The sequence below is a fragment of the Thunnus albacares genome, chromosome 14 (genome assembly GCF_914725855.1).
Source record: "Thunnus albacares chromosome 14, fThuAlb1.1, whole genome shotgun sequence".
Lineage (NCBI taxonomy): Eukaryota > Metazoa > Chordata > Actinopteri > Scombriformes > Scombridae > Thunnus > Thunnus albacares.
The window spans coordinates 23,900,874-23,914,732 of record NC_058119.1 but is presented as its reverse complement, the minus strand read 5'-3'; the positions used below and the strand labels follow the sequence as shown (position 1 = coordinate 23,914,732).

Sequence of the window (13,859 nt, the reverse complement as noted above, 5' to 3'; positions counted from 1 at the left end):
CCTGTGGGTATAATTGTATGAAATGTTATACACTTGTGTAATGTGGCTGAATGTACAACATTCCTAGATTTGGTTGCGATCAAATATAGCATTGAAGAGTTATGGCCTGTTAGGTGCATCACGTCTTCAAAAGTTTGGTAACCAGTTACAGACCAACGGTAAGTGATACCCAGAAACGAACTCATAAATTTTGTTCAGGATCATCTAATTATGATATATGCCAAGTTTGATGAAGATTAGATTGAATATGATATGCCAGAAGAAAACGTGTTTATCAGAAAATCCAAAACGGCGGAAAAAATTTTCCCGGCGCAAATGGGCGTGGTCAAGTTGGAGACTTCAAAGAATGTGAACAGGAAGTGATTATAAATACGACAAACGGAGTGACATTAGCATGCAGGCTACTAGTGTTACACCTTACTGAATGGAGACAAAGTAAACAAACTTCTGTAGCTACGAGTTATACAAGCTACAAGCATACAAACCCACATACACACACACACACACACACACACACAGGAAAATTAATGAGCTCTCATTCATAATTTAGGATAGAGAGTCATATTCATCCTTGGATGGTTTATTGACTGACTTAATTTATTTGTGTGGAATAAATTGGAGGTAAATATTGGCTCCCTCTGCACAGCACTCTGGGAGAAATGATCCCACCAACAGCAGGGCCACTGATTGGCTACTTCATCTGTGGATATCAATAATAAATGTGAATTTTGTAAAAATTAAGAAGAAAACATCTGTTTTTTTCCATTTAAGTGTACATCAGGATTCTGGGGGAAAAAATGAAGAGTATTTTGACACTCAAAGCAAGCATTTAATTAAGCTGGAAGCCAAGGATGTAATAATATACTATGCAAAAAACCCAGAAAGTTCAACGGACTGTCAATTTATTAATTTTACGAGGGGAAATTTGACATCCATAAATCCAACTTCTTGAGGCCTGGTCTAGTGTTTGAACTTTTCATGATTGAATTTACCCCATGTCCTGTTACCATGTTGAATGTATCAACAAATTATAAATGAAGTTGTGCTGTTATCTTTATTTCATTATGATGCTTAAGTGTCTTCTGTTATTGTCTAAATGTCACACATGTAAGTAATGGTTTCTATAAATAAAGAGATTAAATAAAAACGATACAGTCTGTGCTTCTCAATCTGCCACGATATCCAAAAACAGAGCTGTAGACTATTTAAAAGTGATCCGTTTTAATAATATAGACAGTATTGAACAAAATAACCATAATGACAGCAGGTAATCAGACTCAGATTATAAATGGTAATACCTATAGTCGCCCAGCAGATGTCGCCATTTTGAACCATTTTCAATGCGGTTGTTTCATATTACATTGAAGATCGTCTATTATAAAGAGGAGCCACTCTCCGACCTGCAAAGTGGACCTCTGGGCGTAAATCCAACTGCTCTTCGCGACTAGTAATTACGGTACCTTGAAACGACACATAGTGAGAGCTCTCAATATTTTACATATCTCAGTGCTTACCATGAATGATGTTGAAAGATGCAGGGGAGCAAGACTGCACCACTGATACACGAGAAGTGACGGGAAGGTGAAGTGAATGATTGCAGGTAAATTTAAAACAACAACAACGGGTAATTAGTATTTCTAGCGAGCTGTTAGCCTCATTAAAATAGGGTGTCAACGATATTGACGGTTAGCTTGGCGTTAGACACTAGGCTAGCTAACGGCGGTGATGTCAGCTAATCAGTTGCTGTGTTGTAACCGATCTCTTCATACATCCGTGGTTGTAACAGGATAGCGGAATTAGGGACATCGGTTTTGCATCTCTTATTTACCTTAAAAGTTAAATTGGTTTCCCCCTAAATATGTAGCTTCATGTTAACTGTCACCTCGTCAGAGTGAGTTTACAGTTCATGTTTACATGGCTTCACATTCAGCTGTTCATGTCCTGGTATTTCTATATGACACCTGTCTGTCTAAAGATACAGAAACAGGAGAAAATGGCAGGACGTCAGTTGTTGTGTTTGCTTTACTGACCATTCACAAAACCAAAGAATATTGATAATATGTCGCCTTAAAAATAACTGAAGAATTGTCATATTTATTTCTTGTATTTTTTTTCACACAAGGGAGTAGATGTTGTGTGTTTGTGTTGAAGGTTTTAATGCAGACACTAATCCATGATCCTGGCTTCTTCTTCATGTTCAGGATTTGGTTTGAACTGTTCATCCTAAGTAGCACAAAGCTGCGGATAGTGTTTCCTGTATCGGTTTCCTGACTGGGGCCAATACTGGACACTTTTTCTTTCCACTCCAGGTTCACAACAGCGCCAGAAGGGGAGTCATAGAGTTGATAAAATCTCAATTAGATGTTAACATTTGACAGATTAGTTTTAAGAGACACAAAAGAGGATATGTAAAAGGTTGAGCTTGTGCAATAGATTCATGAAGTTCAGATTTTTTTATACTCTACTTTGAGGAACAATCATCTGTGTTGGTTCCTCTATTTATTTTTTAACAAAGTTTGCTATACAGTTGGGTCTAAAAGTCTGAGACTGCTAGTCAAGATACTCTATTTTGCATTTGTTTCAAATGTAATACTATTTTTTTCATTACAAATGATAATATCAGCTTAACAGTTTGAGTGAAAAGTTGAATCTTTAAAAAATGTACATGAATTTCAGAATATCCTTGGTATGTCCCCCTGTTGCTTTAATGACAGCATGCATTCGAGCTGGCATGGACTCCACCTACATAAACCCTTCTGTTGCTGCCATAAATCTCAAACTTGGATTCATCAGTAAATATTCACTGTGAAATGCTGGTATTTCTTAGAAGTGGTTTAGAGACTGCTACTCGTCCTCTGAGACCGTTACAAGACAGCCTTCTTTTGACTTTTGCTGATTGAAGTCTTGCTTTCTTTATATAGAAAATTCTGCATCTGTAATGAAGTTGCTTTTCTATTTCTCAGAGAAGTAAGTTTGATTTATTGATCTTCTGATGATGTGGATTCAAGCCATGATTTGATGCTGAGAAAGCCCCTCTTTGCTTAGAAAAACAATTTGACTTCTGACACTTTCACATTAGTTCTGATGCCGTGTTTCCAACTATCACAATGCTACTTAGTGAGCAATGATCTGTTGGAAACTTGACGCACAGCCATATTTAAGTAGATCAAATCCACCTGAGTGTCATCTAAATGATTCAATGGAAGGGATACAACTAAAGGAAATCTGACCTTTTGTACAAAGGAGTTAAGTTGGTTAATACCAAAAGTTTGCTTAAATTTGATTGCTGACTTAGAAATAGTTGAAGAATCTTAAATATTTCTTCCTCACTTTACATGTCATAACTTCTTCTGTTTTTGAATGTTTCTGAATACTCAAAATTTCTAATTATTTCCAGATTTGTGTGAAAATATTAGAGATTTTCAATGTGGTCCCAGACTTTTGGACCACACTGTATATTTCAAAATTTCTAACCTGCAAATCTTACCAGTCTTGCTTTTTCAAGAATCGTCACTTTTTGTTTGCTGCAGTATATCCATTATACTGTATAATAATCATGATACTTTAGTTTATTTGTATAGCACTCACCAAAAGTAGGGCTGTAACCAATGATTATTTTCATTGTTGAATAATCTGTTGATTATTTTCTCAATTAATCGATTAGTTGTTTGGTCTGTAAAATGTCAGAAAATGGTGAAAAATGTTAATCACTGTTTCCCAAAGCCCAAGATACAACCTCAAATGTCATGTTTTGTACCGACCAACAGTCCGAAACCTGAAGATATTCAGTTCACTGTCACAGAAGACTAAAGAAACCAGAAAATATTCACATTTAAGAAACAGGAACCAGAGAGTTTTAGTTTTTTTGTTAAAAAAATGACTCAAAATGATTAATCGATTATCAAAATAGCTGGAAATTATTTTTCTGTCTATTGACTAATCGTTGCTGCTCTAATCAAAATCAACATTACAAAGTGCTTCACGTAAAAAAGGGAAAACAGCAAAACAGAACATCAGTAAAACATGTCATATTAACTAATACTCCTACATATTACTATCAAATCTAAGATGCAGAGTATGTAAAACAAAAAGAATTTTACAAAAGAGTGATTTGGTAAGCCTGAAATCAAGCAAGCCATTTCAGAGCTGAGGTGAACTATGGGAAGTTTTTGTTTTCATTTTCATGCTCTTCTGTCTACTATTAAGAACATCCTTTAACCTAGTTACACAGATAACAGACAGATGGTTCATGTCCAAAGACCTCAGGCTGCATTCACGTTGGTAGGGGGGAGAATAACTCTGGAATGTGATTTAGTGCCAGTATATTTAGTGCCTTAAAGGTAATGAATAAAATCTGAAGACCAAACCTAAAACAAATAGGCAGCCAAAGAAAGGTTGTTAAATGTGGAGTAATATTACAAACAATCACTTTGGTGTTCTCAATGTCTGATATGCTGTGTCATTTCACTGCTCCAGTTTTCACTGTTGGCATTTTTTTCCAGACTAGTTCTTCTAACACTTAAGACAAAAGCAAAATTCATTCTTGCAGTCTTGTTGTGGTGTTTTAGAAAAGATCAATGCCGTTGTGCCATCATCAGACCACTAAAACACTTTCAAAATATTCGTCTCCCACTTCTCATTAACTTTGTTCTGTTCACTTTCCTCTTCCAGGTGCATGAAGCCTTCAAGTCCTGCCAGGAGAACCCATGGAGTCAGACATCATGCCCTTGCACTCGTCATCCCCTCCTCCTCTGGATGATGATGATGGGGAGGTGGGATCAGAGGAAGACGAGTTTGGGGAGTTTGGTGGATTCTCTGATGGGGTGTCCTGCTCCCCTCCTGGCTTCGCTGATTCTACTGAGCCACCGTCCCGCCTCAGACAGCCTTCACCAACCATAAAAGCAGCCACCCGTCAACCCAACTGCAGCTTTAACCACCCAGCCGAACAATCCCAGCCCACATCCACTGGTAACTCAGGGTCCAGCAGGGGCCAGGTAGAAGCGGAAGGGCTGCATAATAACACTGAATCATCTTTTCATCTCACAAACGGTTACACAGAAAGAAACCACAACTCTGGGACCCACGCTGCTTCCATATCAGGTGCTTGCTCTCCGAAGGAGGAAACAGGGTTTGCTGATTTCACTGTGTTTACAGAGCAGGCAGCACACCCTTGGTGCTGTGGCTTCTCTCCTATAGGCAGCACAGAGCAGTGGGGTGGCGGAGTGGGAGGGACGAACAGTTTGGGTGAAAAACCCTGTGATCCAGGACAAGGGATTATCATGGACTCTGAGCCCAGATCTCATTGTGCATATAAGGCTAGAGAAAATGGCTGCACTAAGGTCAAGCACTGTGAGAAAAGAGATGCAGCCCTCGTGCAATCATCTCAGGACCACTGTCAGTCTCAGGAAGCTGCAACAGCTTTTGATTATCCATCTCGTTCTGGGGATGAGGAGCTAGGCAAGACAGCAGACAGCCAGAGGGAAAGGAGGCATCAGTTAACTTCAGAGTTGCAGGATTATAGAGAGTCAGAGGAAGACGGAGAAGATCGAGAGAACAGTGTTTCTACTGTCCCCCAAACAGTCAGTGAGTATGAGTCTGCTGCAGAGGACCTGGGATCCTTCTGTGATGATGTTTCATTTGAGTGTCCTTCTGAGGACTTGGAGCCAAATGTTTCATCTCTTGCTTCACCGGAGGATCAGACTGACTGGGACCAGACTGATGTCGAAGAAGAAGAACTGGGAGACTACAGGCATTCTCACTCTTTTGTCAATCTCAGACCGTCACAGTCAGAAGCAGAGAAGGGTTTTCATTACTGCGACCAATCTGCGACTCAGGAAACTTCTGCTACCTCCAACCAGTCACGTGCAACGTATACAGACGGTGAATTTGCAGACTTCAAAGACGGCAGTTTCGAGCATCAAAGTGATAGTGATCATGCCCAAACAGTCGATGCAGGGGTGCTGAGTCTAGGGAGCCTCCCGCCGAGTGACAGCTTTGCAGATTTCTGCTCGGCACCCACACAGGAGGATGGAGATGGGTCATGGGCGGAGTTCAAGGAGCAGAAGGCTCAGGAGGACGGGAAAACGTGGACACAGTTTAGAGAACAAGTCAGCAGCCTGCAGACGGACGAGGACACTGAGGAGCAGGACAGGATGGGACAAGACGAGGGTTTCAAGAGGAAGAGCTGTCAGGTGGGAGAGGCTTCACTGAAAAAATGTTTGGATTTGTTGGTGTTGCTGTTAATGATATTAATATCATTAATAATGCTTCACAGCCATTAAAATAAACCCTTTTTCTATTTTTTCCTGTCTAGGCTTCACTGTCCTGTCGTGTCCAGCAGCTCCTCCAGGCCAGTTTCCCAGAGGTTGTGGTCCCAGCTGTGGAGGGTGAGGAGGAGGTGTCCAGCCTCGGGGCTTTGCTTCAACCACATCTCCCTGAGAGTGATGGAGAGAAGATACCAGAGCCGTGTCCCAGAGCTCAGTGGTGAGGATAACCCTCTGAATTATGTTAGGATGGTGGTGATAGTGGCAGATATGTTAACAGTCTGTCACAGGTTCCTCTTAAAATAATGCATTAGAGTAAAAATGGTGCCATCACAGATATTCAGATTTACAGTCTCTAAACTAGCATAGATATTAATACTGTCTGAATACACAATAATGCTGATTTTCAATTTTCTTACCATTGCCCAGGGCTCAGCTGGGTTTGCGGTGGCCTTACCAGGATGTCCATAGTGCGATTGGCCTCAAGTTTCAGTGGGGTGGCTCCCATACTAACAGGACTCTGCTCAGGTGCCTTGGTGTGGACACAAGGAACGTTGTGAGTTTTGCAAAATAGTAACAGCCAGTAACAGTTGAGCACTGATCCAAACAAGATCTGCGCTAGTAATTGAGTAAACAAGTTGAAAAATACTATATTAAGCCTAAAAGGACTGTCACCCATAGTGAGTCTGAGGACAGATCAATGCAATTGATCTGCAGTATATACTGAAGTAAAATACAAAATCCAAGCTGTCACACTCTGTTGGTTGTTTGTAACATTGAGCTCATTATACTGCTGGAGCAGCCAGGTTTTACACTTTGAGCCCTACTACACTGCAAATGCAGAAAATGTAAGGTCAGTTTTATTTTAAGACCTTTTAAGGTTTTTATTTGATGTCTTTGCTCTCTGAAAGGTGTTCATTGGCATGAAGAAGCAGCCAGTGGCTGTGCCTGCTTTTGCATCCAGCCTGGTGAGTCAACTGTGGGAAATGTGACCTAAATAATTCTGTTTTTAGTGTGAAGAAGCATTGTAACTGTTGTAAGTTGAGTAGTGTGAGTGGTGTGTCATAGAAGACGAAATGTATTAATGGTGTGAATACAGCACAAGTCATGAAAGTTTCAATACTGTAAAAAGATACTGGGTTTTGTCACTTTTATATTTGCACTGTTGCTCTGTCCAGAATCTATATTAAGTGTCTCCACTGCTCTAACAGTTGATATATTCAATAGCTTGCTTTTTTATTTCCCATCCACATCCTTTTATCATTCATCAGGGAATGCTAGAGCCCACCAAAGACTCTGTGCCAGCTGTCTGTTCTCCAAGACACACAGTGGTCACAGCACAAGCACCTCCAGGGCCACCGGACAAACCGGACCCCTCAACAGAATCAATGCAGGTATTTGAAACTGAGAGGAACTATGTGGGAATCTCCACCAAGTGCCAACCTTGGTCGTAGTTTCCTGCAGCTACTGAAGGATTATATTTTACTGATCACACCATTAAACTTGCTCTGCTATTGGCAGCCATGTGTCTAAAATTCTTGTTTACTCGTCTCTGCAGGAGGCGCTCCCTTCCAGGCAGCTGGACTGGAGCCGCCGTGGCCTTAGCAGCTCTCAGGACGGTACGTCCCCTCGCCGAGCCCCTCACTTCTGGGGTCGGAAGTAGACTACAGTACCAGCCATCCCATTTGTGGCTTCTTCTAATAAGCCAGAACTTTTGAGAGTTTACTCTGGGCTCCTCTGGACTCCTCTTCCTCCAGGGCATGTTCCGCTTCTTTTAATTTACGCTGTGTTTCCCCTCCACTCACTCAGTAGTGGGTCACCACAACAAAGTGAATAACACTGCTACAGAGGATGTGAAAGCAAGACATTGTGATTGAAAGGAATTTTGTCTCATCAATAACAAAGTTAGACCCAGTGTTCAGCAAGAAACAAGAAAAATTGAAATAATATTACAACCAACAGACCCAAAACTGGAACCAAAATTTAGATGTGCAAGAACAAACAACAAAACAAGTAAAGGGGAAACACTGTACTGGCTTCCCTTTTCTCCCTCTGTCACTACTCCAGTGCCTCATCTCTACCTGCTTTTTTCTTTTACAATCAGAATTTATCTCAGTATTTATCAGTCCCAGTTGCGATCAGGAAACATAAGTCCTATAAGTAACACCTGATACAGGTGAAAGCTACTGAAAACTATTATATATGTCACTTTGAGCTACTTTTGCTACTATTCTGAAGTTATTTTTGACTACAACACAAAAGAATTGAGGGCATTGCTAAATTAATGTCACAGTTGCAAAGCATTAAATGCTGAACATGTTTTCCTCACCAGACATCAGTCAGCTCATGGAGCATGGTCATTATATGTGCCATGTTAATTTAATGGACGTGTTTATCAAATTCCCCATTTTTATTTAATGTACCGTCCAGTTCATGATCATATTACATATTTAGATTTGTCCTGCAGAATGGACAGTACCAACCAATTATTGGCTTTATATTTCTTACATTTAACACTAGTCTTTACTTTTTCATGGAAACTATTTATTTGTTCGTGTTTGGTTGTAAAGGGTTTCATGGTGCCCTCAGTTATGTCAGACACATTTGGTAAAGAGATATCAAAAAAAGAATTTTTAAAAAGAAACAATACAGGTAATAAGTGTCTTTCTTTGCTCAGGAAATTTTTATTAATTTTCTTAGTTGTAGTACAGTCATGTTGGTGTAGTCTTTGTTTCTAATTTATCCTAAAACTTTAATTAAAAAAAGATATAATTACAATTAAACACAAAATTATATGAAGCATGTTCTTTGGTAAATTAATTGAATATATGGAAATGATGGTAATAAGGCTCAAGGATTGTCAAAAAGCTCAACTAGATCTAATGTAATCTCCAAAAAACTAAATTACAAAAGAGTAAAGGAGACAACGCAGCATGTTGTTGGTGTCCTTCTGACTATGTGCAGTTAACTAGCAGGTAACATACTGCTAGTTTTAAAAAAAAAAAAGTGAAATCTTAATTAATTGGCTAATTGCTCTATGAAATCAGCCATAATCTCTGTTTGCATCTCAGGACAATAATAGACAACAAACTTTGCAGCACAATCCATTTATAACTGCTGCATGTAATGGCTAACTCAACAGTACTGTTAATATAGAATTAGTTTATAGCATAACAAGTTGCTAATGAAGATAAACGACGAATTAAAAAAACAAACGACCAGATTGGTAAAAGTAACTTATTTCTACAGGCTATAAGAACTGTTCCATGCAACATGCTGACATGTTTGAATGTTAGCTCTGGTTCGCAGCATGCGAGCTGACATATTGTTCGTCATTTAATGGCGCTGAGCAGCTGATTAACCTGTTTCATTAACTTCACCAGTAATTTTCTGGAAGACACGTACCTGAGTTGGGTCCACAGGTATAGAGAAACTCTCCTGGGTTAAGAAAACCTTTTTACCTGTTCTGTTTCCATGTGTGACACTTTTGACACCACATTTACAACCCAAGCAAGACAAATGTGATTAAATTGCATCAAGTAACAGGACAGTGTTGTAATAATAAAGTATGCACAGCAGAGGGCAGCGTATTCTCTGTAGGTGATGCTGAATGCAGCAAAAAGGTTAAAACATACTTTATTTTTCACTGGGTTTAAATGAAAGGGTAGTTCAACAAGAATATGCACTTCATATATTTTTAAACATTTGTTTGTAGTCTGTTTATATTATTTAATTTTTCATACGGTTAGTTATATGAAGTCTGTCTTTGGGCTTTTGATTTATGTTGTGATTATTGTTATAATTGAAAGAAACACTGTATCTTAGGCAGGATTTCATAATTAAAAGCTGAATAATGCAACAGAAGGAAGGCTGCAGTGGTGATGACTGTCTAAACTCTATGCTGCTCTCTTGTTTTTCTTTGTTTGCTTCCTGTGCACTGATGCATACACTGTATACTGTATGAGCATGCTGAGTAGGATAGACGACTGTTTGATTCCAAAGCACTTCAATTTGGAAAAAAAATAATTGATACCTGAAATCCACCTTTTCAGTATTTCATTCATTGAATTGAAAGTGTTTCTACAACATTTCTGTAACTGCAACTACAGTATTTCTTAATGAGTTGTGCCTTTATGCCAGCAACTGTTTTATAAAAAGGACTTATTTAGTGTTTTGTTTTGGGTTTTTTTTTTGTTTTTTCAAATGGTGAAATTCTCTTTGGACCTACCATTTGTTGACAAAATCTACGTTTTAATTTCCTCAGATTTGCTGCTCAAATTCAAATTGAATGCACTGCAATAAGGACTTGTGGGAAATCCTTGTAAATACTGAAATAAATCAGTTGATCCTTTCGGCTTGTTTTTGCTTCTCTTCTTTCAGCTTTTCTCCCTTGTTTGAAGCTGTGTCACTTTTCTTTGTGGTTGAACGCTTAGTTCAGTTGTTGAGTACTCAAACAACTACACAGCTTGTTGTCAGTTGTTTGTGTTCCCCCCCAAGACAGAGGACAAAAACTGTTTTAGATTTCCTTGACACTTTTAAGTCCCACCATTTAAAACTGGTGGTATTTTCAACATAGTCTAACTTGCATCTTGCAAACATTTGTTATGACAGATAACTACTAACGTAATTAAAAGTGTCAAGCAATAGCCTCAAACATCTCTACAAATAATATTAGAAGGTTTCAGTTTTCTTCAATTCTTCTGTTTTGATCTGAGAAATTTTAAATTTACTTAAACAACAACAAAACTCAGCGTAAAGTGCAACTTAACAGTCATGGAAAAACTTATTTTGCTGACCACCTGGTATAGCTTCTCCCCTGGTAGTGATGTAATAGTGTCCTCCAGGGTGTGTCAGTACACCATGACATCACTACGAGGTGTTATTACAGGTGCTACGCTCTGATTGGTCATGCCGGCATGCCACCTGTCACGTGGCAGGAAGAGCAGGGAAACCCGGTTAAGTGGAGTGCAGCCGGCATATGAGGCTGTTGGTATGACAACTAAATCTCTATCTATCAGATGATAATCTAACAGCAGCAGATGGTAGAGATGCTGTAGTAAACTTGAACTTCATATTTTCATCTTTTCATAACCTTTAAGTGTCAACAGAGACGCTTTTCTACTTGGATTCAGCCACTGCAAGTAATGTGAAATATATGTCTATTAGTCTGGATTATTTACAATGCTTTTGGTACATGTCGTTTTTTGTTTACTTGCCGCACAGAGCAGTCAGTTTGGGTTGGCATAAGTGATGTGTTTTTTGTGTGTGTTGAAACTGAAACAGCACGGGCACAAATCAACACTGTGCTGGTTGGGTTGGGAAGCAAAACCACAAGTGTGATGCTGGTTGTGGTCAGAGGTGAAACACATTTTCATCCAGAGAGGGCAGTGAAACCCTGCTTTTCAGTCTGGTGTTAAATTACTCTTTAAGAGTGTCTAATCTTTCTGTATTGGCACGTAATCAAGGTGGAAGTCACGCTCTGTTTGCATTTGCTCAAGATTTCCTTCAATGTTTAGCAAGAGTTTCATTATTACAAGAAATAACAGGAAAGAAAAACAAACAGCAACATAGTGAAACCACCTTTCACATTAATGATGTTATTACCATGTGGATATTGTTTTAGTGACCTCATGCTGGGTGTTGGCTTAGATATTTCAGTTAAGGAGCCTCCTCTGAATTTGAATATAAAAATATGTTGAACAACAACAGTTTTGCATTGGTTTGAGCTTTTATAGTTGTTCTCTCTCGGCCTTCCCTCTGTCTCAGTAAAAGAATCAAACATCAATCACATGTAGATGCTCGTTCTCATTTTATGAATGATAAATAGAGCCCCACAACCCCCCATCCCTCCTCACCCAGTGTCTTCCCCTTGCAAGCACAGGCTGCTGTGCTCTCAATTTGGATTATTTTGGTCCCGAGGAGGAGAGCAGATCCAGCAGCAGCCGAAGCGACACTCCTCCTCCAGGTCAGCATGTGACACTGCAGAAATGTAGCAGCCACTCCTGCACAATGGTGACACTACTACTAGAGCAATATTAAGCACCTCAGTGTACTGTTGCTAAATGTTAATGTTTGTCCACACGTGTGCTTGTTGTACACACTCGCATGTAAAGGAGTTGACCGTGAGCTGTATGAGTTGACCATCAGCAAACTGGAAACCAGCGGTAACAGCAGCTGCCTAGAGGACACTTTAAATCGCCTGTTGTCCACTGCAGAGAAGACCAGCACTTCAGTCAGGTCTCATTATCATGCACATAAAAAATAAAAAAAATCATACACAAGTTTCTCTTACTGTATTGATAATTAAACATCTTCTTGTCTTGCATTGCTATCTTAATTTGTACTCTTTGTGTATGTGTGTGTGTGTGTGTGTGTGTGTTCTTTATCAGGAAACCTCAGCAGGATGAAGAGCTGAGTGCAGAGGCTGTCAGGCTGATCTCTGGACTGCCTAACCTGTCTTTCATGCAGGCCAAGGTCCTCATGTTCCCGAGCATCCTTGTACCCAAAGAATGAAGTTAACCAACTTTATCGCTTATTGCAGCTAACACATGATTCAGATACTCCACAGGTTTATACAGATACAAGAGGCATTGTGAGTAATACTGAATTGATCTTCCCCCTTCGGTCAAAATACTCCACCTGCTGGCTGTTCTCTGTCTGTAGCCTGACAATAAGCCTTTTGTCAGTAAAGTGGGAGAGTATTCTCACATACAACAGCTCATATACTAATTTTAACACAATAATCTGAAAACTGCAGAGAGGCAGGACTTTAGCATGCATCCTCGCTTACAGGGTATTACTCTCCTTGAAGTCGAGTGTTGTGGTTTATTTAAACTGACCCATACACACACACACACACACACACACACACACACACACACACACACACACACACACACATACTTTTATTCACTCCAGAGACTATTACTGCAAGCTCACAAACTGAAGTAATGTTTGATTATTTATGTATTTATTTGTTTATATTGTAAAACATGCCATCTTTGTTTGAATATTAATATCATTGTAGGCAAATGTTATCATATACTTCAATAATATGGGAGACGGAAAGAATGTACCTTCTTGATATGGCCTGAATAAAGTGGCTTTTATGAAGATGCATGAAATATGAAATATGACTTTTTTCTTATTATGGAAATTTGAAAATGTTTTTTTGTTTTTGTTATAGTTGTTATTTTGTTATTTGCTATTTAATTCTAGTTGTAATTTGATTTCAGCCCCACGTACATTTACTTTTTTTGCAATGAGAATGTGGTAACTATGTTTAATATGACAAATCTTTTTTCTAGACTGACCGATCTCTTCATTAAAATTGACAGAAATGCTTTGTATGATTATCTCTGTAACACTTTCCCAATTATGCTGTAGATAATTAATTTTTTGTCATAATAGGCTTTATTTGTCCATTAATTGCTCAGTAATTTTTCAGATTTGTCCAGCAGTTATTACATGCTCTGAAGATCAAGACTCTACTCTCCCTGAAGTTTAGAAAGATTGGAAATATGTCTGAATATAATAAGACTATTGAGGAGTTTTGTTGTCCAACTAAAACATTCATATTAATGGCTGATTGCTTTA

At 39.0% G+C, this 13,859-nt stretch overlaps 1 protein-coding gene across 2 annotated transcripts; it reads left to right on the top strand.

Moving 5' to 3' along the window:
• The first annotated feature begins 1,494 nt into the window (after positions 1-1,494).
• On the top strand, positions 1,495-13,370 carry aftphb (aftiphilin b). 2 transcript variants are annotated; one of them, XM_044373433.1, is made up of 10 exons: positions 1,495-1,600; positions 4,672-6,191; positions 6,314-6,483; positions 6,693-6,819; positions 7,175-7,231; positions 7,535-7,657; positions 7,822-7,882; positions 12,145-12,228; positions 12,377-12,500; positions 12,653-13,370. In XM_044373433.1, exons 2-10 carry the CDS (start codon positions 4,707-4,709, stop codon positions 12,774-12,776), a joined length of 2,355 nt encoding a protein of 784 aa, XP_044229368.1. In that variant the 5' UTR covers positions 1,495-1,600; positions 4,672-4,706; the 3' UTR covers positions 12,777-13,370. The 2 variants fall into 2 exon arrangements, with proteins under 2 accessions (XP_044229368.1, XP_044229369.1); XM_044373434.1 differs by lacking the exon at positions 12,653-13,370 and having other exon boundaries at positions 12,145-12,275; positions 12,377-12,487.
• The last annotated feature ends 489 nt before the right edge of the window (positions 13,371-13,859 follow it).

Excerpts from the sequence above, each read along its gene's own strand:
- aftphb (XM_044373433.1), top strand. The coding sequence starts at position 4,707 with ATGGAGTCAGACATCATGCCCTTGCACTCGTCATCCCCTCCTCCTCTG. Across the intron at positions 7,232-7,534 it reads CTGCTTTTGCATCCAGCCTG|GGAATGCTAGAGCCCACCAA; the intron begins GTGAGTCAACTG and ends ATCATTCATCAG. Across the intron at positions 7,658-7,821 it reads CCTCAACAGAATCAATGCAG|GAGGCGCTCCCTTCCAGGCA; the intron begins GTATTTGAAACT and ends TCGTCTCTGCAG.